General features: G+C 41.2%; 1 protein-coding gene across 8 annotated transcripts; it reads right to left on the reverse strand.

Annotated features, from left to right (window-relative positions):
• Nucleotides 1-292: 292 nt before the first annotated feature.
• Nucleotides 293-12144, reverse strand: LOC138167962 (zinc finger protein 135-like). 8 transcript variants are annotated; one of them, XM_069096942.1, is made up of 3 exons: nt 11251-12144; nt 10482-10547; nt 293-1782 (listed from the first exon to the last, which is right to left on the reverse strand). In XM_069096942.1, exons 2-3 carry the CDS (start codon nt 10533-10535, stop codon nt 538-540), a joined length of 1299 nt encoding a protein of 432 aa, XP_068953043.1. In that variant the 5' UTR covers nt 10536-10547; nt 11251-12144; the 3' UTR covers nt 293-537. The 8 variants fall into 8 exon arrangements, with proteins under 8 accessions (XP_068953043.1, XP_068953042.1, XP_068953048.1 ...); XM_069096941.1 differs by having other exon boundaries at nt 11223-12144; XM_069096947.1 differs by having other exon boundaries at nt 10198-10547; nt 11251-12142.
• Between the last annotated feature and the right edge of the window lie 15076 nt (nt 12145-27220).

Here is a 27220-nt window from a genome sequence, read left to right on the forward strand (position 1 = left end):
GAGTCAAGAAAATCTGGGTTCAAAGTCTAGCTCTGTCTTTTGCTACCCATATGATCTTAGGCAAATAACAATCTCTTTGGGCCTCAGTTTCCTTTTCTATAAAGTGAGAGGCTTGAGTTAGAATGACCTCTGATATACCTTCTAGCTCTAAATATAAGATTTTATAATTTTGTAATCCTAGATAACCAATATTGATTAATGTGTTCCCTTTTCATTACATCATGAATAATTTTCTGATGTAAATACTCTGTTACTGAATAAAGGTTTGAGCAGAGATTGAAGGATTTGCCACTTCTGTTAATGTTCATAGGCTTTCTTTCCTATAGAACATACATTTATTTGATACAGTGTTTTAAGATATACAAAGTGCTTTCCTCACAATTCTGTGTGGTCAGTAATTCAAGCCCCACTTTACAAATAAGGAAACTGGGGCTCAAGTGACTTGCCAAGTATTATATGAATTATCTCACGTTGAATAAAAGCATAACTTTGACAGAATTTCTTCAATTACGTTTACAGGTTCTTCTCCAAGGACAGTTATTTTGTGTGAAATCTCTGATGCTTACTGAGTTGTAAGCTGTGAATAAAAGCTTTTCCACACTGTTGACATTTAAAGGGTTTCTCTCTAGTGTGAGTAGTCTGGTGCCGAATAAGGTTTGAACTTCTACTGAAAGCTTTCCCACACTGAACACACCTATAGAGTTTCTCTCCTGTATGGATTCTCTGATGCTGAATAAGGTGTGAACTCTGACTGAAGGCTCTGCTACATTCATTACATTTATAGAGTTTTTCTCCTACTGTGTGAGTTCTCTGATGTCGCATAAGTTGTGAGTTCAGACAAAAAGCTTTACCACATTCATTACATTCAAAAGGTTTCTCCCCAGTATGAATTCTCTGATGTTGAGCAAGATGTGAGCTACAACTGAAGCATTTCCCACATTCCAAACATTCATAGGGTTTCTCTCCTGTGTGAGTTCTCTGATGTAGAATAAGGTGTGAACTTTGACTAAAGGCTTTTCCACATTCATCACATCCATAGGGTCTTTCACCAGTATGGATTCTTTTATGCTGAGTAAGGTGGGAACTTGAACTGAAGCCTTTCCCACATTCTTTACATCCATAGGGTTTCTCTCCAGTATGAATTCTCTGATGTTGAATAAGCTGTGAGCTCTGAATGAAGCTTTTACCACACTCAATACATTCATAGGGTTTCTCGCCAGTATGAGTTCTCTGATGCTGAATAAGATGTGAGCTTTGACTAAAGCTTTTCCAACATTCACTACACCTATAAGGTTTTTCTCCTGTGCAAGTTCTCTCATGTCTAGTAAGTAATGAGCTACAACTGAAACCTTTTCCACATTCATCACAAATATAGGGTTTCTCTCCAGTGTGAATTCTCTGATGTTGAATAAGGTCACAATTGTATTTGAAACTTTTGTCACAGGTGGCACATTTATGAGTTCTCCCTTTTGTAGCATTTTTTTGATGGGTAGTATGGTACAAATCCTGACTAAAATTCTTCTGAAATTGATTACACTCCTGGGCTCTTCCTGCTGAGATTTTTTTACGAATCTTAGTCATTTTTCTGAAACTACTCTCCTGGGAAAAGGAGTTCCTCAAAATCCCCCCTGTATAGTTTCCTTGTTGACTTTTAAATTTTCCATCTTCTGTAAAACCAGGTTCCTGAGGAACATCTTGTATAAAGACTTCCATTGTCTTTCCATAGAAGCCTACATCTTTTGAAAATTCCTGTTTTTCATACAATGGCTTATTCTTTAGAATCTGAAACAAACGGAAAAGGAAAAGTACTAATTTCAGAAGACATTTATTAATGTCTAAAAGAAGTAGACAGTTTTGATGACTCTCAAAGCTGCCTTCAAAACCCACTGCCTAAGAGACATCTCCCACATGGAATCCTTTCCATGTGATTTGTGACCCTGGCATTCCAACAATTAACAAAGACCTTTTCACAATCGATTCCAAAGTTCATTCCCCCAAACACGTCCTCTTCACATGGTATGAAATGTACACAATCCATTCTTCAACTATTTCTCTTGATTTAAACTGTAAGGACCCACACTTCACTTAAGTTTGGCTCCTACCTATCTTGAGTCACTCCATTTTACCATTCAAAACTTTATCAAGCCCCCTCTATCAGGACTAGGATTCTAATCTATATTTGTATCTTTTAAAAAAATTATTTATTTTTAGTTTTCAACATTCACTTCCATAAGCTTTGAAGTTTAAATATTCTCCACTTTCCTCCCCTCCAACCTCCCCAAGATGGTATGACATCTGATAGAGGCTCTTATATATACAATTCCATTAAACATATTTTCACATTAGTCTTATTGTAAAGAATTGGAATGTATTGGAAGAACCACCAGAAAAAAAAAAGAAACAAAAGAAAAGGAGAGCAAATAGTATGCTTTGATCCACATTCATACCCCATAGTTCTTTCTCTGGATGTGGATCATGAGTCTTTTGGAGTTGTCTTAGATCCTTGCATTGCTGAGAAGAGCTAAGTCTATCAAAGACAGTCATCTCACAATGTGGCTGTTACTGTGTACAATCTATGCTTGAATCTTGGTGAATCATTCTTCTTTCAAATCAGCATTCACACATGCCTTTCATGCCTGTTAGTCCTTTTATGACTCCTTGCACAAAGAAATTCCCTCAAACCCATCCCTAGGAGTTTATCTGAAAATCTGAACTATGTGGCAGGCTTAATTTAAAATAAAACATTAGTATCCCTTATAACTGACTTCCCCATCACTGTGGATAGTGCTATCAACTCCTTAACATGCCAAATAAGGAACTCCTCCAAAATCTCCAACTAATCTCTGTCTTTTACTCCATGTGCTGTACCCTTCTTTCCCTATGTCACTTTTTATACCTACCTCTTCTCTGGTTCTACCCCTACTGCTTAGTCCACAAACTCATTTCTCACTGGATGATTGTGATATCTGACACTTAATAACTATTCCTTGCCAACCATGCCCAACAACTTCCAGAATACTCTTTTCCATTTAGGGCTGTGGTTGGTCACCTGCTTCCTTACAGCTCCTTCATGGTATTTTATAAAGACTGTCATTTTTTTTTGTCAAATCTTTATTGGGTAAGTGGGGAAGGTTGGCAGAGTCCAGTCTAGTCCTTCTTGGCAGCAGCCTTCCTCATGGCAGCTAGGACAGAGCTCCTCTCTCTTCCTCTTGTCTGGGATGTGAGTTCCCACCCTTTTTTTTTAATGAAATTAAGGGCTCCCTTATCCCTGGAGACTTTTAACAATTCCATGGCCTGTCTCTCATATGGGGCAGATCCACACACCTCCCAAATCATATCTCTCCCAAACTTTGTGTGTTTGGTCAAGTGCCCACGGCGGCAGCAGTGTTGTGGCTTTGAAATGTTTTTGGTAATTCTGTGGCCCTTGTTGAGGCCCATGGCCATGGGGTACTGGATAGCCATGGCAGCGGCATTACTGTAGCCCCAGTAGCAGCCACAGCTGAAGGCAAGACCGTCATTCTAACATCACAGACCCAATGCTTTCCTACAAACCAGCCTGTTCATCTCAGGCATGACTTCTCAATGCTGCCCCAATATACATGTCCCTTTCCTGCTTACAAATATTTTACAAAGCAATGTCCTATTTAGGGGAAGCCTAAGTATTTTTAGAGATAAGACAGTGCCTCTTTCTAACCAATCTTCTCTTGCTCACTTGGGCAGGGACTTGTGGATATTACATATCCATGGATCTAGGATCCATGACTCTTTCCCTCAACCCACCTGAGAGATTACATTAGCTCTAGAAACTGGAAGGCCTGCCCCTACAGAAAGAAAAGGGGTGCTTATTTGTTGTAGGGGCTCAAAACAATCTCAGGATGCAGTTCTAGCCTCTGGGTCTTCAGGGGGCAAATGAAGGGCAAAAATGTTCAGAAATACTAGGCAGGAAGGCTCAGAGGGGAAAGGTAGACCCTCTGAAGGAAATTCATTTCCAGCAACAGTGGAACCAATAAGGGAGAAATATGGAGACAGAAAAGCAATAATCTCATTTAGTCTCTCTTGGCTGGAAGAATGGGAAGCTCATACTAGTAAGGATATCAACCTTCAAATTCTGGAAGATTTCACACACTAACGCACCCAAGAGAGTGAGGAAGAGAATATCTTCTGAATATCTTAAAACTTAAAATAGCTTTCTAGTTTTCCCTCTGCAGATATATGACTTGTCACTTAGGGGATGAGAATAGTAATGTCCTATGTCTGTACCCAAACAGTGGCTAAGTACTTGCCCACGGTCACATAGCTAGTAAGCATCTGAGGTTAGATTGGAAATCAGGTTTCCTTGATTCTAGGCCCAACACTTTATCCACTATACCACCTAGCTGTTTCAAATGACATGAGGCAAATTAACAACAGAAACGAGAAAAAAAAAAGTCCCTGTTCCAGAAAAAGGATCAGAATTTGGCATTTGAAGTGAGTGAGGCATTTCTGGATTGGGTAGACCAACAGGCATGAATAAAAACAGTAACAATATCAGCAAAAGCCATAAGCCATATTCCCCAAGTCTTCCAGGATAATGTCACTATAGAAATTTCTCTGGGATCCAGATATTTTCATTTCTGTCTCATGGAAAACATGGACATACCCTCCAATGTCAGTGTTTCCTGAAAAAAAAAATTTTTTTTTGGATCCAAAAAATTACACTATCTCTTGGGCTGAGAGGGGAAAAGGAAAAGGGTAGAGCTGACAGCCCAAATATAGAGGGAAGAAAGAGAAGAATGGAATTACAAAGTGTGAAGAGTCTTGGGTGATTACATACTTCAGGAGAACCAGAAGAGGAAGCCTCATATCTCAGTTCTTAACAAATATATAATGGCACTGGGAAAATATCCAGAACAGGAGAAAAGGGCAGTTATATATAGGAGTTAGCCTATACTACTAAGCACTGAATTCAGATGGAATGCCTAAATTAGACATCACAACAAAAGTACTAATGTTTCTATAATGCTTTATGGTTATAAAGTTAGTATTTCACATATATTATCACGTTTTTCTTCACAAAAACCCTGTGGAGTATGTAGTAAAAGCTCAAATCTCTCCAAGGCTAGCTATGTAAATCCAAACACCAAAGCAATAGTGACTGGCACTCTCTACTTTTTGAAAGGATATAATCAGAAGTGGGTACAGGTTTGTTTACCAAGCCCTAGGATTAAATCTGTGGCTGGTCTTAAAACTTGCATGAGGTAAATTTAGAAATTCTTACTTCCCAAAGTGGGAAGTAGACTTATAGATCTTATTTCCAAGAGTATCAGAATCAAACTATCAAAGGAGATTCAAGTACGGTTTAGATAAAATTTTGGCTGAGTTACTGAGGGAAAACAAGAATGTTTGTGATCACTAACCTTCTGATAATGCCCAGGAGGCCAACCCTATGTCCTCCACCTCCTATCCACTCCTTTGGGGATTTTGTGAGAGAGTCTTGGGTTGGATGGGGCATGGGGCAAATCTTTCTAATGACCACCACGAAGTTTCCCATAGTCTGAGGAAACCCAGCTGTCATGGGCCCCCTTTCACAGGAAAAGAATCATGGGCTGTGTTTAGGGACTTTATTTCTGGTCTCATACATATTTGTGACTATAAATAAAATATCTATAACCCATGTGAGTTAGTGCCCTCATGGCAGGAAGCAGGAAATAACAGAAGGAGGACCCAAGGAAATCGGGAACAATCTGAATGAACTTCTGATCCAGCAGCAGGAAGGACCTGGGATGGGCAGAGAAGTTGCAGGCTGAGGGAAAGAGAAAATGCCATGACTGGGCAATAGTGAAAGAACCTCAGGAAAGACAGCTCACTTAGAAGGGGATTGTTACAGGAACGTAAATGCCATTATTTGGTTCTATCATTCAAGGCGAGGGGAAATGGGAAGAGCAGGCATTTGGGGAACAGGCAGAGCTAGGGGAAGACATCAGAGTCACAAGGGAGCCTAGCCCTGGCCTGAAACCCCACCCCACCCCACCCTTATTCATCCTTCAGTGCCTCCCTAATAGAATTCGCAAGATACCAGGCTTAGTCCCTCTCTCCCCACCCTCATACTTGCCTATCACTAAACCACCACTACCCCATTTCCTGAGAACCTCAAGTATAAGGACCTGTGACTGAGAAACCATAAAAGGTTTTATATAGAAGAGAAGCCAGAGTGTCCCTATTCTAGAAGAGATCACTGATTCCTATAGGGTTCACAGAGATACTGACAGACACTCATACCAGTGCACACATAGTCAATCCTGCTCTCTTTCCAAGGGAACTATCCCTTATGAGCCCGGCTATCAGGCCCACAAATGGATGTTCCTTCTCTGTCTGAAGCCCTTACATATTCCTCATGGGGATCTCACTCTAGATTTTGTGGCTACATCAATTTTCCTCTTTAATGTTTTAGTGGCAATGCCCACCAGAGGTCCAACACAGAGTATGTCTGTTAAATGGCAGGGTTTAAATGGGCAGTCTATTGAGCCATTCTATTCTTAATGGAGTCAACTAAATTTAATGTCTCAGAATTAACAGGAAAGGGAAGCTATCTGGCTACCCTTCAATCAGAATTTTACAAAATGGTTTCAGTTTCCTTATCTATAAATTGGGGGTATTTGTACTTTAGGCACAAAAGGGTGGTTGTGAAAAAAGTCTTCATATTATAAAAATAAGAATATTATTATCTCATTCTTCTCATCCTGTTTGATGGACTTCAGAGAGAAATGGTCTTGGACAAGTCACTATCTTGCTATTTTTTTAAATTTAATTTTAATTTAAAGTTCTACGTACAGGTGCACAAAATAACTATATTTTATAGTTGAATAAAAGGATGCTGGTTCACTGAAAACATCCTCAGACAACTCCAGTAACAGACAAGATGATGGGGAAGATATGTGTCTCAATCCATTCCAAGTATTTTTATTTTACTTACTATTATTATTGAAAGAACCATGGTATGGAGAGGTGGCCTCTGGCATATACTAGCAGTGTGTCCCAAGTCAACACATTTAACTTCAATGTCCCTGAGCAATGCTCTAAGACTATGAAATGCAAGGCAAAAGCAGATCTTTATTGGTATAGGAAACATCTTAACCTGTGTAATGGAAATGCAAATTTAAAGATCTTCCCTGCCCCTAGGCCCTTTGATAGGCTTACGAGACTGAGAACCTTCCTTGATTTGAAAATATACTCTGCCTCCTAAGAGGCTGAATGTGGTCACATGGAGCCTGTGGCAGGAGGCTTGGTTTTCAGGAATGCCCACACCTTGATGCTGTGTGATTGGGCAGTGGGTCAAGAGGGTGGTTACATTCTCTGACCCAGGAGAAGGCTATATAATCCCTGATGTAAGGCTTTACTTTGGGGCTCACTTTGAGAAGTGTTCTGTGATTTGATCAGATGAGACTCTGGGAAGCCATTGTTGAGAGCCCCCCAGCTTTGAAAAACCCAGAAGTTGATTTGGTATGGATGTAATGGTTGGACAGTTTGGAAACCTGTCTACTTGATATGTTTCTCTGTCTTGATAATTCTGTCTGTATACTCTGAAGTTCGGGGTGCTGACCTTTTTCCCCTGAACTAGGTAAACGATATATGTTTGACTGATTAAAGTAAGCTTGTTAACCCATTTTGAGTTGCTTTCCTTTATCAAAGCAGATCCAAGAACCTGTGTTGGCAGCCACCCCAGGGATGCTGGGGTGCTTGCTGCTACAACTGGGAGCTCCCTATACCAATGAAATCACAGGCCCTGTCACCCCATAAGTATTACAAGGGCCCATCTCCAGTCATCCTGATCTCTATCTTGCCACTGGAACCAGATGGTTCCAGAGGAGAAAGTGAGGTTGGTACCTTTGCACAGCCCTCTCTCATTTAAATCCAATTTACTTGCAGATTATGACATCACTCTCCTGAAGTCACAATCCTCTTTGAGAACAAAGACAAACAACATACCGTAAGTATTACTACTTAGAAATAGACACTTATCCTGAGAGAGAAGGGAATTTAATTTGAAAGTAAACCCTTGTTTAAATACTGCCACCACTGGCTGTTAAACTCTGGACATTTTATGTCAAAGGCAGAAAGAGACTAAGCGCTTTTTCATCTGATCTTCCTTAACACAGTAACACATAAAGGAAATAATGGTCAGCTCTGTTAAACAGGGTCATTGTTAATTAGATAATATTATTTGTTAATTAGATAATACCCATCTGTCTCTACTTAGTGTATAGTCTATCTACTATCATGATATAGGCAAAACCCACCTGGTTATATAAGCTTAGCAAGTACCAGGCACATAGTGGGCACTTAATATTTACTGATTTGGCCAGCTATGTGTTCAGTGACAAAGGAAATTTTTAGAAAAGAGAGTCCTGTCTCTCTATAGAGTTTCTGCATTTAATATGCAGAAACATATTTTTGGAATTTTATTTGAATCCTGTTGACTTATTCTACATATGTATGTGGACAATCCTTGACACTCAACGGATTGGGTATTAATATTGAGGCTCATCAAAGTAAACATTCCTCTGCTCAAGATCTTCGTATAGACCCACTCCCTCTGACCCTTTAACTACAGATTAGACCACACAAAGAAAAAAGAAAAATGTACACTTATGATGTATGTCTGTGTATATAACTTTCAATAATATCCTCCATGATTAGTATTCTTGGGCATGCATAGGAAGGGTAGTAGTTTTCCCCAGAGTCGAGGCTTCTAATAGCACTGTAATCAGTAGAGGCCACTAAACTATACATAAGGATCCCTGCAGGCCACATGTTGACTTAGAAAACCATATATTAACATTATTTATAGTCTACTGTATTTTTATGTATTTTGTCACATATTTCCTGACTACATTTTAATCTGGTTTGGGACTCACTCAGCTGTGTTGTGGGCCCAATGTCTCAGGGCTGTGCATCATTTCTAGAGGATTAAGGGAGTAAAAGGCAGCTTCATTCATTAAGCCTTTGGTAACATGCCATCTACCACAACTGAAACCACTTGATAATCCTCAGTCAGAAACAGATCATCTAAGAAAGAATAGCAATCAATCCAATCAAATGACAAATAGCTAACATTTATGTCGTTTTTAGGTTTGTAAAAATGATTTACATTTATTATCTTGACTGATCTTCACAATAGGTCTCTGAAGAAGGTACTAGAGATAATTATCTTTGTTTCACAGATGAAACTGAAACTCAAGAGAATGACATAAGGACACAAAGTAAGAGCTGGGGATGTTATTTGAAACCATTCTCTCCTGATTGTAACTCTAAGTCCAAAGTTCTTCCCATTACACAGTACAGTTTTCACAACAATGATGATGATAACACTAATAATAAATAATACTTGAATAAATAATATGTCACATTCCTATACTGCTTTGCAGATATGTTCTTAACAACTCTGTAATGTAGGTAGCACAAGTATTTTTACTCCCTTTCTAGAGATGAGGAAATCTGAGTTCAAAAAGGTTAAATGACTTGCCCAATACAATAGTAAGCAACTGAAGGTCTGTGAATTCACCTGAAATAAAATGATGTAGGTATACTGCAAAAGATCTGATTCAAGTGGTATACTGACTTCTTTCACAAGCTCTGGGTCTGAACCTTCAACTGTTAACTGACTTATTCAATTACCCCTCTTAGGAGAGATTTATTTGTGGATCACTCTGTCTAATGTCATCTCCAACCACAATGCCTAAAACATCTCTATTCCCTAGCCAGCTTGTCATCCATATTTATCTACTTTGGTCACCTTAACCAGAAACTGTAATGTCACTGCAGACTCTTCCCTCTATCTGCTCTGTTGCTCTTTCCTTTACAACAGTTTTAAAATAAAACCTGAGAAACATTTGACAAAATAAATAAAAATACAGCAGAACACAGAAAATGTTAATACATGGTTTTCTAAGTCAATATGCTTCTGCAGGGGTCCTTATGGATGATTAAGGGGCTCCATTTCTGTTTGAGTGTGACACCACTGCTGTATACAATTGTCACATTCACCTTCACTGCTTTCATACAAGTCAACCGCATTTTCCCATTCAAAATTTTTCAATGGTTCCCTACTGTCTGATCAATAGTGTGTAGTGGAAAGAAAACTGACCTAGGAATCACAGAATTTGAAGAGGACCTCAGCAGTCATCAAGTTCAACCCAGACAGACCTTATTAAAACAGACCTATCAAGATGTATTCAGCTTCTAGTTGAAGTCCTCCAAGGATGGGGAACTCACCACTTCTTGATTGAGCCCATTCCATTTTGGGACAGTTCTAATTGCTAGGAGATCCAAGTTCCAATCAAAGTTCTGTCATTTATGTGACTTTGGGCAAGTCACCTCCCCTGAGTCTCTTTTTCCCATTGTATACAACTGGGAGCAGTGAGATCTGGTGCCATGGATAGAGTGGTAGGTCTGGAGTTAGAAGAGTCTTTTTCCAGAGTTCAGCTCTGGCCTCAGACACTTACTTGGTGTGTGATCTTGGGTAAATCACTTAATCCTGTTTGCCTCAGTGTCCTCATCTGTAAAATAAGCTGGAGAGAGAAATGTCAAATCACTCCAATATCTTTACCAAGAAAACCTCAAATGAAGTCAGAGTTGGACACGACTGAAAAACAACTCAACTCCGGAAATAACAAGGTCCTTTCCACCTCTAGCCAGTATGACTATATACTCATGTACTTTCTAACTCCCAGGACTGCCTAAAATAGAATCGGATGCCTCAGAATTAGTGCGTCCCGGGCCGGCAAGGTGGCACAGTGAATAGAGCACCGGCGGGAGTCAGGTGACCTGAGTTCAAATCCGACCTCAGACACTTGACACACTTACTAGCCCTGTAATCTTAGGTAAATCACTTAAGCCCAATTGCCTTGCCCTCCCCTCTCTAAAAAGCCCAAAAAAAAAGTCTCTATCCTTCTCCTCCACCCCCCACATAGTCCCACCTCTATGCCTTTGCTCATCTCAGCCCCTATAATTTCCAGGGACCTTAAAGCCCAAACCCCTCCATCCTTAACTCCTTCCTTCAGAATCCTCGGAAGCCCTTTGCGGAACTTCTCCACCCGCTGTAACACCGGACAGCTCCTAGTTTGTCTCAACCGTGGGTTCCTGGGTGCAAGGTCTCAATCAAATTCTCTACCCTCCCAAGCCCTGGCCAGAGCACAAAGGGGCTCAGCGAAAGCTAAAATGCACCCTCCCCCCGGAGCCCTCACCTAGTCCTCCCGATGCTTCTTTCCTTACCCTCCCCGGTCTCCTTCGCTTGGAGTAGGGTGGGGGAAGGGGGCCGCGGCGTGGACAGAAAGGGACCTGCAAGACCTTTAGGGAGACTTCGAAGTCACTGAAGCCGTAAACTTAACCTCCGCCCGCCCCTAGACCTGTCCGGGGCGCGCCCCTAGAGCCCATCCGGAGTTCGTCTCGGTCCGCTCTAGGGTCCCTGGAGGACCCGCCTTCTCGCTGGTTCCCTCGGTTCTTGCTCGCTAGCAGAGCGCTGCGGGGCAGAAGAGATGCAGCGGGGCAGGGCGGCTTGGAGCTCCGGCCTCCTTCAGCCCCATCCGGCCTTAGCCCAGGACCAGGAAGCTCAGCCCTGCCCCGCCCGGAGGACTGAAGCTACCCCAAGAGTCTGGGGGTTAAAGATTTCCTCTGAACGTAAAGGGGTTCCGTCACCAGGTGAGAAGCCCCGGCTGTGTGGGGATGCCGGAGAGGCAGCCAGTGCCCGGAGGGTGCCTGGGTGCGCAGGATAGAGGATGCTGGACTCAAGGACCAGAGAGACTAGACGAGGTCTGCACTAGCTGGGCCTTTCGGTCTCAGTTCTGCCCTTCCTAGGCTCCTTAGATCTCCCCTCCACTCACCTTGGAGGACTGCCCAGTCACTGGCTCAAGAGTTTGCACCCTGAGCCAATGAAACGTGGCACTGGTCCTGCACCAATGAGAGCTTAAGGCGTGAGGTGACATAGCCTCGGAGGGGTGGGGGACCTCTCAGTCCAGGACCTAGCCAAGCAGGTTTGTAGACCAAAGACCGCAGACCCAACTACCCATCCACTTACACCTTCTGGGAAGTCCCAGAAGGTGACTTTTTGAACATCTATTACAAAATTTCTCGAATAATCATACATAATGATATTTCTGTAAGCGGTTTAATGTTCACAAATTACTTTCCCCATAACTCTGTGGGTAGTGCAAGTATTCCCATTTTTCAGATGAAGAAACAGAGGCTCAGAGAGGTTGAATGACTTATCCACAGTCACACAAACCCCTGGCTCCAAATCCATCAATCTTTTCCATTCCATTTGCTTCAATAAACACTTATTAAGTACCTACTGTCTTCAAGGCCTGTGTCTAGGCATAGGAGATATGGAGATAGATTCGACAAGGCCCTGCTTTCCAGAAGCTTACATTCTAAGTGGCGCAAAGATCCAAATAAATACAGTACAAGGGAAGTGGAGGTAAGTGCAAAGGTGAGCTTTAGCCAAAGTGCTGCAAGAAATTTCTGCAAGAAATTTGAAGGGGCTGCATCTTTAAGGAAAACCCCTGAGCAACCCCCAGAAGCTTCCTCTAATTCCTTAGGATTGGGGCCAGGCGATCAGCTGGATTATATGACCAACTCTGACTGATCTGATCATACCTTACCATCATATTCAAGTAAAACCCACACCAAAAATTCTCTGACACAAGTAATGGCTACTGTGCTTGGTAAATAGTGAACCATTCAACACAACAGGCAGGCTAGAGTTAAGAGTTACTTTCACAGCCAAAACACAATCCTCATTTTTCCTCTTTTCACTTTTATAACTTTTCAGGTACCTTCCATCTCAAGTTCTCTTTGATCCCATGTGTATGTTCTCATCTGTATAAAAAAAACAAACAAACATGTTTTAGATACTTTTCATCATGCTGCAAAGGCTGTGCTGAGAACCAATTACATGCAAGATGCAATGGTGGGCACCAGGGACATAAGGATAAGGTAGTGGAAAAGGCACTAAGCCATAAATCTGGGGACCTAGGTTTGCTATGCACTAATTCAGGGTGCAGCTTTGGGCAGGTCACTTTCTTTCTCAGATTCTCAGTTTCCATGTCTCCTAAATGAGAGGGGTTGGACTAGATGGTCTTTTAAAATCCCTTTAGTTTCTTACATTCTGTGATCCTAAAAATATAAGATATGGTCACTTTGAGCATCTTACAGTCTTGCTGAAGAGTGGAATTAGTCATAAATAGACCATTAATATAAAGTGCCAGATGACTACATATATATATATCTTATATAGACAATAAGAGTTTAGGAATTCAGAGGGGAAAGAAATCACTATGGGCTAAGATGATAAGGGTAGGCTTGATTGGGAGGGTTTGGGGAAAAGGGTTAAGCTGGGCCTAGAAGGAGGGAGAGATACTCTATGTATGAGCAAAGCTATAAGCAAGACCAGGGATGCAGAGATATGCATCTGAGAAGTCAAAGACCTTCAAAATCAATCCAAATAGCATTTTCTATACAAGGCATGCTGCACTGAGGATATAAAGTTTTTTTTAAGATAACATCTCAGAACTCAAAAGAGTTTGAAACCTAATTGGAGAGTTGAAACAGTTAGTTACACACAAAGAAATACAATATAAAGTAAAATGTGGTCGAGGTAAATGAGAAGTGAGATATCTGAAGGTTTAACCTCAGTTTCAAGAAAAGTTCCATGAAGAAGACAGCACCTGCCCTGGGTCTCAAGAGAAGAGAACTTCAATAGGCTGGACATACAAGTATATTGCAGGCAGTACCATGCATGAAAACAAAGAGGTGGCAAAAGAGGAATCTGCTAATATTCCAGCCAGGGTGTGACATGAAAAAGGGACATGAAGAAACACAAAGCTGGAAAGGCAGCTCAGAACCACAATGTGGTTGGCCTCATGTCAGGCTAATTTTCTCCTACCAAAAGGATATAACATAGCCATACCAGCACCAGAAATGCAATTCTTGCAGCTGTGGGAAGGATGGACTGAAGAAAGGAGAGACCAGAGACAGTAAAGGAGGCCTTCAATAAATTCTTATTAAACTGAACAGAACTGAAATGAGGCTTTTCGAATAGTCCAGTTAAGAAATGATGAAGGCCAGAACAAGGGTGGTGATAGAGGGGGGAATGGGGAGCATATGAGATGGGAGGAAATGGAACTGAGACCTTCACAAGCCCTTGGATGTGGGGCAAAAGAGTCAGGGAAAAGAGGTTCAAGTCTGTGTGGCAGGGAGGATTGTAGGCCATTGGAGGAGCAGGTTTTATGGGAAAGATGATGAATTTCATTATGGAAATGGTACATTTGAGTTGCTGTTGGGCCATCCAGATGGAGATATCCAGCAGGGAGCTAGAAATACAGGAGAGATGTTGAAGCAGTAGAGAGATTTGAGAGTTATTTGCATTAAGGTGATAAATGAAACCATGGAAGTGGATGATGTCAACAGTATCTCACATTTATATATGGTTTTAAATTTTATAAAACCCTTCCTCCACACAACCCTGTGGCGTAGATAATGCAAATATTGATTTACCTATTTTAAAAGAAAGGAAACTCAGAAGAGTGAAATGGCTTTCTCACCATTAAACAGCTAGGCAGCATTGGTGCCAAGACCACAACACTGGTCATGTGATTCCACACATAGCACATTTTCCATTATACTAAACTACCTACCAAAAGGAGAGAGTGAGTCTTAGGAAACACCCACCCTTGGTGGGTGATGGGGAGGTAGGAAGGAAGATGAGCTAAATGAAAGGAGACCAGGTATAGAAATACTATTATATTATATATAATATAATGTTATTATACTATATATAATAATATAACAGAAATACTCTATAAAGGTAATAGAAAATTAAAAGGTCAAACTTCTTTTACTCTGATAGTTGTCTTCAAGTATTTGGAAAGCTGTCATGAAAGACTGTCATGTAGATGAGGCTTCTTCAATTTTGAGGGCAAACCTGGATGCAATAGATAGAAGTTTTACAGAGGCAGACTTTGGCTTGAAATGTGGAAAAACCAAAATGTGTAGAGTTGGAATAGGGAATAGGCTGCCTAAGAAGGCAAAGTTTCCTACCCTTCAAGAAGAGGCTGAAAAGCCATGTGGTGGGAATATCCTAAAGAGAATACCCCTTCAGATTCAACTAGATGTTCTCTGGGGTTCTTTCTAACTGAGATTTTGTGAGACCTAGGTGTCCTTTAGGACAAATTGGCCCAAGTAAACAAACACTTTGGACTACAGGGGTTTGGATAGCTTGCCTGAATGGAAAACTGAACCAGACTGGATGAGAAGGGAGACATCACAGTGGAAAAGAGCCCTGGATCCCATACACTTAGGTAGGAAAGGGAATAGAAGAGAAAAAAGGCTAGGGGAACGATAACTGACACAGGGGACCTAGGGCTGCAACTAGAAGAAGGTGGTCCTCAGCTCCTAGTAGCTCCCAGGAATTAGCCTCCAGCGTCTATAGCTAAATCCCTTAACTTCTGCTCTCCAAAAAGCAACAGTCCTCTTGGAGTCTCCCTTTTTAACTTGCTCTTTGTTTTCCATAGTGACCCCTTCCTCTCTACCCCAATATATCTACCTCTGCTAACTAAAGCCAGAAACTCCCAAGAGTATAAGGATAGAATTTTTTTTTCATTACTTCATCAAATTCAGAACTGAGAGATCCTATGAGCTCATTTAGTCCAACTCCTTCATTTTACAAAGGTGAAAACTGAGGCACAGAGAAAAGAAAGGGTTTTTTGAGGGGAGGATGGAAGGCAAGGAAATTGGGGTTAAGTGACTTGTCCAAGGTCACACAACTATAGTAAGTGTCAAATGTCTGAGGCTAGATGTGAACTCAGATCTTCCTGACTCCAGGGCTGGTGCTCTATTAACTGCGCTACCTAGCTGCCCTGAAAAGAAAGGTTTTTTAAGGACATTTTTTCTAAGGACATTTGTTGTTCAGTTGTTCAGCCATGTCCAACTCTTCATGACCCATTGACCATAACATGAAAGATCCTTCTATCTTCCACTATCTCAGAGTCTGTCCAAGTTCCTGTTCATTTTTTTCCATGACAATATCTATCCATCTCATCCTCTGCCATCTAAGGACATAGAGACAGCAAGCAGCTGATATAGAATTCAAATTAATATCTTCAAACCCCAAATACAGTCACTTCCACATCACATATGAGGCTTAAAGTGCAAATACAGAGGAAACAGCTGAGTAAAACTCACATTAGAAAGTATAAATGACAATAACCTTTTCTGTTTTGCTAGGAGAAGGAGATCAGAAAGCTTTAGATTCCTAGGTACTAGGGGTGAATGGGAGGTAGGAGTGAGACCATCAGTTCCCAAAGGAAGTAAAGGAACCAGGAGATAAATTCCACTTAATTTGTAATTCTGTTTAAAGCCAGAAGTATAGTCTCATGCTGAGCTCAGGGAGATCACTGCAGCCCCTGATGTTGTGTTGTCCAAAAATATGAGTGGAAAAGGGAAAAAGAGATGAGCTAGGGCTAGGCTAAGGTATTCACAACTGCAGTATTCTGCCTTCAGAGTCATGCCAATAGTCTCTCCAATGCCCAGCCTCAAATACACACCTAAAAGAGAAATCACTCAAGAACTCAGAAGAGAAAGGGCCTTAATGGAGAAATATACCCCATGAGTAGGGTCTCTTGGTTTCTTTAGTTCACATTGTTTAATATTTCTTTATAGAGAAAATGTTTCACTGACAATAATTCCTCCTAATATAACTGATAAATTATTTAACGATAGGTAAAAATACTATCTTAACACATGCTATTTTTTTTTTAAGCAATTGGGGTTAAGTAACTTGCTCAAGGTTACATGGCCAGTTATTTCTGGGTGTAGTGCTAAGTATCTAAGCCCGAATTTGATCCCAGGTCATCCCAACTCTGGGGCCAGTGCTCTTACTCACTGGCTGCCCCTAAGCAATTGGGGTTAAATAATTTGCTCAAGGTTACACAGCCAGGTGTTTCTGGGTGGATGCTAAGTATCTGAGCCTGGACTTGATCCCAGGTCTCCAGACTCTGGGGCAGCTGCTCTTACTCTGCGCCACCTGGCTGCCCCAAAATGTAATTTTATTTTCAATGAACAAACATTTATTTTTCTCCCTTTTTTTTTTTTTTTGCTTTTTTGGAGGGCAATTGGTGTTAAGTGACTTGCCCAAGGTCACATGGCTAGTTTGGGTTTTTTTGTGTGTTAAGTGTCTGAGGCCGGATCCAAACCCAGGTCCTCCTGACACCAGGGCTGGTGCTCTATTCACTGCGCCACCTAGCCGCCAACACATGCTATTTTCAATGAAGAATTTTCTTTAGCAATTTTCCCCAAAGTCCTGGCAAATGGCCAAGAGTTAACGGTGCTTTACTGACAGATGTTCAACAACTTTTAACTAGACACAGGCCCTAACCCCACCAAGTCTGACTGAAGTATTCCCCATTTGTTATGTTCACTAGATGATTCTCTTATATGAACACTCTTGATATTGAAATAAAGGTTGAGCTGGTAACCAATATTTTCCAACATTTCTTATACTCATAGGATTGTCTCCAGTGTGAATTCTGAATAACATGACCTCTAAATAAAAACTTTTCAATATTTACTACATTTATGGCTTGATCTCTAGTGAAAATTATTTTGTGTGAGCCCTCTGGTGCCGAATAAGCCAAGAGCTCTGACTAAAGGCTTTTCCGCATTTCCAACATTCAAAAGGTTTCTCTCCAGTGTGAATTATTTCATGTTTAATAAGGTTAGCTCTCTGACTAAAGGCTTTACTACATTCTTTACTTTTATAGGGTTTCTCACCAGTATGAATTCTCTGGTGTTGAATTAGGTGTGAGCTCCGACTAAAGGCTCTGCCACATTCATTACATTCACAGGGTTTCTCTCCAGTGTGAATTCTCTGATGTTGAATAAGATGTGAGCCTCAAGACTGAAAGCCTTCCCACATTCTTCACATCCATAGAGATTTTCGCTAGTATGAATGCTCTGATGTTGATTAAGTCTTGAGCTCCAACTGAAGCCTTTCCCACATTCATTACATGTATAAGGTTTCTCACCTGTGTGAATTCATTGATGTCAAATAAGAGTTGAACTTGGACTTAAGGCTTTCCAATATTCAGTACATTTATAGGGTTTCTCCCCAGAATGAGTCCTCTGATGTCCAATTAGTTGTGAGCTCTGAGTGAAACCTTTCCCACAGATATCACATCTATAGGGTTTCTCACCAGTATGAATTCTCTGATGTAGTACAAGGTCAGAATTATATCTGAAGCTTTTGGCACAAGCATAACATTTGTTGGCTCCTTCTCCTATAACATTTCTCTGATGTGGGATGCAGTTTGGATTTAGGCCAAAGCTTCTCCCAAACTCTTTATATTCCTGGGTTATCTTTTTTTAGCCATTTTCTTGTGGATTATATTCACTGGCCTGAATTCCCTTTCTGGGGAAAGGGATTCCCTCAAAATCATCCCAGCAGATTTTCCCAGATGATTTCCTAACCTGTCAGATCCACAAATTTCTCCAAAATTATGTTTCTGAGGAATATCCATAAGGAATAATTCTGATGTCCTTCCATGCAATAAAGTATGCAGTTATACATCTTCTGAAGCTTCTTTTCCATAGGACCACATATTCTCAGTCCCTCTTTCACAATCTGAAAAAAATAAGAAAACATCACCTATCTCTTGTACTGGGAGAAAGAAACTGCTAGTGTAGGAAAAAGATCATTTTTTAAATAAAAGAAAAATAAGCCACATTTAGATAGTATTTTGCAGTAAACGTCACTGACATTAGTAAAGATACGGCTTTGACAGATGTCAAAACTGCTTTAGAATCCGGAGGATATTCAGAAGGAATATTCAGAAAGAGCAGTATAGTTCAAAGTGTAACAAGAGAATGAGGTATAAGGAGTGACCCCCACAGAAAGAGGTAGCCAGAGAAGGAAGGGTAGAAGACTCTCATGAGAATAAGCTGCTGGCAAAATGCAGTATGCACAGGAAGTTCACGAGGTAACAAGGCGGCAATAAGGGAGGTGTATTTGAGGCTGGCAGGAGTTTCAAGGAGTGTGGAAAAGGGGAGCAAGGAAATTGATAAAAAGAAGCCTCCAAGATGACAGAGATATAATGAAGACAGTTATCTACCTGATAGGAACTCTGAATGAGGAACAGTGAAGTTGTTGCTGCCATACGCTATCAACCTGCTATCAATGACTTACCTCCTCAGGAGCCCAACACAATGCATCTGATCCCATAGGACACAACCTTTAGTGTTGATCTCTCTCCTCCCCTCTATGACATTACCCTCAGCTACGTATTTTCTTAGGCTCATGCTTCCACAGAACACATACAATGCTTTTTAAGGCTCCAAACTGAGTACAGCTCATCCTCCAGCTGTTCCTTCTTTTCTCAGGAACTAGGCATGGTTGTTCACTTTCAAAATACGAACACCCCACAGAGCCTTAATTCCTTTTCAGGATCCTTCCAAAGTGACCCCATCCTGGCCCTGCACATGGCCCACACCTACTGCTATCATCAAACATTTCCCCATCTCTAAATCAACACAACATTTCTCCATCTGTTTTCTCTTTGCTGTTCAGCTACTCTGGCTAACCAAGAACTGAAACATATTCTCAAGTACCTTCTCTGAAACAGTCTTCCAGTTATTGCCTCCCCTGCCCCATTTTTTAATTTTTGGGATACCTTTGGAATGTTCACATAAAAAAATGTCATATCACTTGATTCTAATAGAAAATATCCTAGACAACGAGCCTATTATATTCTTGTTATCTACTGTGATACTAGGCAATGTTACTCCCTTCTAAGTTCTCTTTGCACAGTAACATGTAAACCTATTTGTCTACCATCATGCTTCCCTCATGTAGGTCAGTCAGAATTAGCTAGATGGTACAGTGCATAGAGTTCTGAACCTGGAGTCAGGAAGCCCTGAGTTCAATTCCAGCCATAGACACTTGGTGTCCCTGGATGAGTCACCTAACCTCTTTCAGTCTCTGTTTCCTCATCTATAAAATAGGAATAATAATAGTACCTACCTCTCAAGGTTATTGTGAGAACCAAATAGGATGACATAAGTAAAATGCTTTATAAACCTTAAAGCCATATATAAAGGTTATTATTATTATTATTATAACATGTGGCAGCTTTGAATGCAGGGTAGTCCTGTTCACCTCACCTCCATGACCCATCCTCACATTCATGATGAGGGGGGCACCATCACCCCTCCAAGCCACAAGTCTTGCTCTATCACCCTATTCAACTCAAAGATCCAGAGGGCTCCCTGCAGCTGACTCCCTAATCTATGTTTAGCCTCAATATCTCGCTTGAGCTCCAGTCCCATATCTCCAACTGCCCCTTAGACATTTCCACCTCAATGTCCCTTTTGGCACCTCAAAATCAGTTATGTCCAAACCTGAATTAATGGCTGTCTTCTCTGAACCTGCCTCCACTTCCCAACATTCTTCCTTCTAATGATGACACCACAGGGCGATCACATCATCCCAATTCACTTTATTTTCTTCACTAATATGCAACCACCCTATGTTCAGTCCCTCACTACTCCTCACCTAGACTAGGGCTTCTTAAACTTCTTCTACTCGTGATACCATCAGCACATCCTAAACAACTCTATTAGACTCCCAACTGGTCTTCTTCCCAGTCTCCAAAGGCTGACAAAGGCTGTCTATGGACATTCAGGGAATTCAACTCATCATTTCCCACCTGCCTGCTTTTCTAGACTTCATCATCTCCAGAAACTCATCAATCTGCAAGATGAAATCAACTCTGAAACTTATACCTCCTCAAATCATTTCCCACCTGGCTGTAGGATTTCATCATGCCCTGCTGGTAACCTCCTCTCCCAACTTATTTTTCAGCATATTTTTATATGTTCTCTCCCCCATTTTAGTATGGAGTTCCTCAAAGGCAGGGACAATCATGCCTTTCTTTGTAGCTTTAGCTTAGCATAACACCTGGCACACAACAGGTGCTTAATAAATGTTTACTGATTCTGAATCTTTACTGAGCTAACAAAATAATCTTTGTCACTGCCCTGCTCAAAAATTTTCACTGGATCCTAAAATACACTGGACCTCTAAAATAAAATGCTTTATTAAATAACATGACTCCAATCTTTCCAGCTTTATTTCCCACTACTCCCCTTTATATTATCTCCCTTCTGGCCAATTGAGACCACAACTACGACTCTGATGATGATGATGACCACAACTACTACTACTAATTATTATTAGAGCCCTTAGCATATATATTGTACTTTAATGTTTGTGAAGCACTTAACATGGGTTTTCTTGTATGATCCTCACAACAACTCCGTGATAGGTGCTATTATCATCCCTATTTCATAGATGAGCAAACTGAGATTAAAACGATTAAATGATTTGCCCAGGATCACCTAGTTCAGGAAGTACTTGACTCGGGTTTTCCAGTCGAGTCTCCCAGACTCCTTGCAATTCCTTGAACAAGATACTCTATCTCTCCCCTCCAGGCATTTTCCTGGCTGTCCCCTGTGCCTGAATACTCTCTCTCCTCATCTCTACCTCTCAGTTCCTTTTCTAGTGCCCTTCAATGCTAATGCTTTCCTTCTGTGATTATCCTCAATTTACCCTGTTTTCATGTCTGTGACCTTAGACTGTGATCTCCTGGAAAGGAGGGATTACACCTTTCTTTTTAGCACAGTGCCTGGCACTTATTGATGCTTAATAAATGTTTGTTAACTTGACTTACACTTTCCACACAAAAACAGGCAGTCATTTTACAGATAAGGAAACAAAGCCTGAGAAGCTGATTTGCCCATGGATATAAGGCTAGTAAACATCTGAGGCTGGATTCAAGTCCAGGCCCCTAATTCTAAATTTAGCACTCCATCTACTATGAAAGCCCTGTAAAGACAAGGACTGTCTTTATCGTACTAGGAATTTTTCAGATGTTCAATTAAAGTTGAATTAAATTATTAAACTTATATATTTTTTTCTGAACCTAGATTTAGTAATCTATTACCAGCATGATTTGGCAGCCTAGAAAGTTAATGAAATCTTAGGATTTGGATGCCACAGCATCCAAAGCTAGAGAACCTTCACAGTGCTCTGCCCTGGTCATACCACATCAGAAATATCGTGTTCAGTTCCAGGTACAACATTTTAGGAAGGACATTTGTCAGCTAGAGAGATTATAGATTATGTTACCAGGATAATGAAGAACCTCAAGTTCAAGACATTTGAGATTCAGTTGAAGGAATTAAAGAGAATTACTGTGGAAAAGAGGGATGTATTTAGGTATATGAAGGGTAAAACGGAAAAGGCATTAGACTTTATTTGTTTAGCTCTGAAGAGCAGAATAGGAATAATGGGAAGAAGTCACAAAGATGCAGTTTGATGTAAGGGGAAATTTCCTAATAATTAAAAGTATCCAAAAGTGAAATTGGTTTCCTCTGGAGGCTGTAACTTCCCTGCCACTGGAAATCTTCAAGCAAAGGTTGGATGTTCACTTGTTAGGTATGTTGGAAAGAAAGTTATATTTCAGGCATGGGTTGAACTAGATAATCACTGAGTGTCTAGACACAAGTCTCTAACTGTGGTTATTCTTGGTATGATATTATCCACAGGTTCCCTTTCATGTCTAATAACAGAAAAGGAATCTCCCCATGGCTTCCAGTACTGCTCTCTGGGGCCAAGCAGAACAGGTTCTAAGCCCTATTCATCCTGACAGTTCTTCCAATACATGAAGATTATCCCTCTCTCCCCACCCACCCATACCCGGAACTGTTTTCTTTTCCAATCTTTGTCTCTTGTTTACTCTGGGAAGTCTTCATCTTTTATGTGGATTATTTTAAGTTCTGTTTAACAGAACAGGTATTTCACTCAAAACCCACCCTGACCCAGCTGTACCCAAAGTAAAAAACTGCTCTATATGGCCAGAGAGGCTTTTTGCTCTCCCATGGATCAGGTAGAGATCCCTAGTTTATGCTTTAAACCTTACTTTAGAAGGCACTGTATGTTCTCACTTTTCTTATTGTCTTTGCTTTCCACTTTCCCTTGAACAAGCACTCAAAACCACCTCCATTTGCTCCTTCCTATACCAAAATATTCTAAAAGATGTAGATAACTAACTTTCCCTTCTGGACCTTACACAGTACTTTCTCCTGTAATATGGCTTTTTAAAACCATTATGTTTATCTCTTTGTGATAGTAATGGCAATTAAAGATTCCCCTGTATTGGCTTGGTTTTCAAATTGATTGTGTTAAAACCCAGAGCTTGTTAATCCCACCTGTGGGATGGACTTGTTGATGTGAAAAGAAAGTCCTGAACTGGGAGGAGCTGGTGACGTAGATTTGGAGAGACAAGAGAGAGGCGGAAGATCTTTTTGGAAGCAGCACCTCCTGGAGAGAGAGAGACTAAGAGAATTGCTGGTGGCCGCTTTGAATTGCCCTGGACTTTTGAGACCTGCCCCCTGAGCTGCCAAGGACTGAGGAGACATGGCTGTTTTGCTGGTACTTTGTCTGTCTGTTTTGATGTTATTTTGCCAGATTTGTCCACTGGTGAAAGACAGTCCTTTTGTTGAAGAAGTCCTGGAACCTGGCTGTTCACTAAGAAGCCCTGAGACTGTCCTGCAGACAGAGAGTGAATACTGTCCACTGGTGAAGGACAGTGCTGTTGTTGCAGGGGTCTGGGAGCCTTTCTGTTGGTTCAGAAGCCCTGAAGAAGGATTTTCTTGTTGTATGTTTACAGAAATTCTGGGAGAGGGCTTTGCTAATGTGTTCAGGGGTTCTAGGACTGTTCTACAGACAGAGGATAAATTCATGAAGGGATTGGCAATGTATCTTATGGCCTTGCTAAGCCTTGTCTCCCCAGGAACTAAGATTGCTGAGAACTTGCCTCCTGTCAAGATGAAGAAAAGACCTCCATTTGGGTATTAAGTGCTGTGTTTAAACTTGATGTAACTCTGGGGTAGATTCAATTGTGATTCAGGGGTGGGGAACTTTTGACCTTATGTTTGGAAACTAATCTCCATTTGAGAAGAGGCACTTTGTGGTGGACTAAATTAAGGTATAGCCTAGGGGTGGAGAAGTATTTAGAACAGAGACTTTGTAATTGATTGAATGATTGGAAGGTCCTGGGGTGGGGTAGTACTTGGAGATTATTTAATCACCCTTAGTAAATGCTGTATTTTGAATGATGTCATGTTTTGATCTTCTCTGTTCTTGGTTTGTCACTGAATAAAATGGAGAGCACCTATGCTGGTATTCTGAACCTTGGGAAGTTGCCTTTCCTTGGCATTATATTACACTCTTTTGGGGTTTTATTCCCATATTGAGGCAAGGATTGTTGTCTTACCTAAATTCTATACATACACTGCTGAGAGACAGTGAAAGAATAATGATTTTGATTTAATAAATACTTCCTGACAGACTGATTGATTTGATTTCCAGTACCTAGTTTTCTCCATCATTCACCTGTACAGGAGGTTCTCAGGGTCTCCTCTCTTTCTTCAGATCCAAGATCCATAGCTCTTCTCCTTGCTCCAGTTGGTAAGTCAGGTCAGGTTTGGAAACTGGAAATCCTGCTCATGAGAAGAGAAATAAGATGGGAAGTTGTAATGCCAAGCAAAGGCAACTTCCCAAGGTTCAAAATACCAGCATAGGTGCTCTCCATTTTATTCAGTGACAAATTAAGAACAGACAGAATCAAAATATAGCATAATTCAAAATATGGCATTTACCAAGTGTAATTTAATAATCTCCAAGTACTACCCCACCCCTGGAAGTACCTCTTCTAAATACCACTCCACCCCTCAGCTGTACATTCATTTAGTCCACCACAAAGCCCCTCTTCTCAAATGGAGATTAGTTTCCAATCATAAGTAAAGTACATTCATTTGTTTAATCACAGAGCACAAAAAGTCAAAAGTTCCCCACTCCTGGATTACAATTGAATCTACCCCAGAGTTACAACAAGCTTAAGCAAAGCATTTAATACCCAAAGAGAGGTCTTTTCTTCATCTTGACCAGAGGCAAGGTCTCAGCAATCTTTGTTCCTGGGGAGACAAAGCTTAGCAAGGCCACAAGATACATGGCCAGTGTCTTCATTAATTCATTCTCTGTCTGCAGAACAGTCCTAGGACCCCTGAAAACATTAGCAAAACCCTCTCCCAGGATTTCTGTAAACATACAACAAGAAAATCCTTCTTCAGGGCTTCTGAACCAACAGCAAGGTTCCAGAACCTCTGCAACAACAAGACTGTCCTTCACCAGTGGACAGAATCTAGCAAAACAACATCAAAACAGACAAAGTACCAGCATAACAGCCATGTCTCCTCAGTCCTTGGCAGCTCTGGGTGGCAGCTCTCAAAAGTCCTGGGCAATTCAAACTGGCCCTCAGTAATCCTCTCAGTCTCTCTCTGCCTCCAAGGTGCTGCTTCCAAAAAGTTTTCTGCCTCTCTTTTTTCTTGTGTCTCTCTAAATTTACGTCACCAGCTCCTCCCAGTTCAGCCCTCTCTTTTCACGTCAACAAGTCCATCCCACAAGTGGGATTCACAAGCTCTGGGTTTTAACACAATCAAACCAAAAACCAAGCCAATACAGGGGGATCTTTAAATTTCATTACTATTACAGAAGTATCTATGTATCACAGGGAAAACAGGCCTGTTTTCACTTCATCCCAGACCCTAGGGAGAGGAGGAGAAATATCCAGAGTAAGTTAGAAAGACCCAGAGGGGCAAAAAGAGGCCTGAAAGGAACATATTACTAGGGGGGGTACATGTTTTAGGGTAGGAAAGGGAAGAAGGATTTAGGAAAGAAAGGGAGTAAAAATATGACCATACATTAGAGAGTTTCAGAGGAAGAACAGACCTCATAGGTCATACAGTCCAATGGCACCCAAAAAGGAAGAAATACCCTCTTCAGAATAATAAAAAGTCACCAACTGCTAAAGTCAACCATACCACTCTTGGGAAGTTTTGTCAGAAATGCTTTCCTTCCCTAAGGCCTAAATGTGCCTCTTCGCAATTTCAACCTGTCACTCCTAGTTCTTCCTTCTAAGGCTACATCCACAACATCAAATACAACATCAAATATCTATCTACCCAATAATTCCCTTGCAGGATAAATCAATCCTCCCTTCATTAACCTGGCTGCCTTTCTCTGGATGTTCTCCAGCTTATCAATGGTCCTTCCTAAAATATGTTGCCTAAAGCTGGACCTAGTTTTCCAGATGTGATATGAGCAGAGCAGATTATAATGGGACTATCACATTATTTATGGACATTTGTAATAGGAATGCAAATTTGGAAGATCTTCCCTGCCCCTAGGCTAAAGTGCACCTGAAGCCTGGGGAGGGAAGCTTGTTTTTCAGTAGATACTTTTTGATTGGCCAGTGGGTCAATAAGGTTGTTACATTCTCTGAGCCAGGAGAAGGCTATATAAGCCCTGATGTGAGGCTTTGTTTTGGGAGCTCACTTTGAGAAGTGTTCTGTGATTTGATCTGTATTCTGAAAAGCCGTTGTCGAGAGCCCCCCTGGCTTTGAAAAACCCAGATGTTGACTGGGTATGGATGTAATGGTTGGACAGTTTGGAAATCTGTCTACTTGATCTGTTTCTGTCTTGATAATTCTGCCTGTACGCTTTGAAGTTCGGGGTGCTGACCTTTTTCCCCTGAACAAGGTAAACGATATATGTCTGACTGATTAAAGTAAGCTTGTTAACACATTCTGAGTTGCTTTCCTTTATCAAAGCAGATCCAAGAACCTGTATGGGCGGCAAACCCTGAGGACGCTTGGGGTTCTTGCTGCTACAAAATGGCGTCATGAACAGGATCTGCAGAGTAAAAGGAAAGTATGGGGACTGGGATAATTGTTTGTTTCCCAGTTGTGGTAGCTGTGACTCTGTGGAACCATGGAGCAGGAGAGAAGAATGGCCTGCATGCGGACTTCACTGAGCTGAGAGCAAGAATGGTGAGCTGCCTGCATCGGGACCTGGGCAGAAGCCAGGAGCGGCTGCCACCTGCGGGAGGAGAAGGAGCCCAGGAGTTTGGAATTCAGCCACAGGAAAAGATAAGAACTGAGCAGCAAAGCAGGGGCACTGAGTGTGTTTCCTGGCTGCTTCCCACAGTTTGGGACCCAGGGGGAGGATGGACTTGTGACTATGGTGGGTGGGATGAAGTGCCGTGAACCCCCAAGGACCCCACCTTGTTGGTTT

Source organism: Petaurus breviceps, unplaced genomic scaffold (assembly GCF_028583685.1).
Source record: "Petaurus breviceps papuanus isolate PSGF00001 unplaced genomic scaffold, PetGlider_PUasm1.0 339, whole genome shotgun sequence".
Taxonomy (NCBI): Eukaryota; Metazoa; Chordata; class Mammalia; order Diprotodontia; family Petauridae; genus Petaurus; species Petaurus breviceps.

What these genes read in the sequence shown, in the direction of transcription:
- LOC138167962 (XM_069096942.1), bottom strand. Translation starts at nt 10,535, where the DNA reads ATGAGGACACTGAGGCAAACAGGATTAAGTGATTTACCCAAGATCACA. An exon ending in TACCCAAGATCACACACCAA is followed by an intron (nt 1,783 to 10,481) that starts GTAAGTGTCTGA and finishes CGTTTGTTTCAG; the next exon opens with ATTCTAAAGAATAAGCCATT.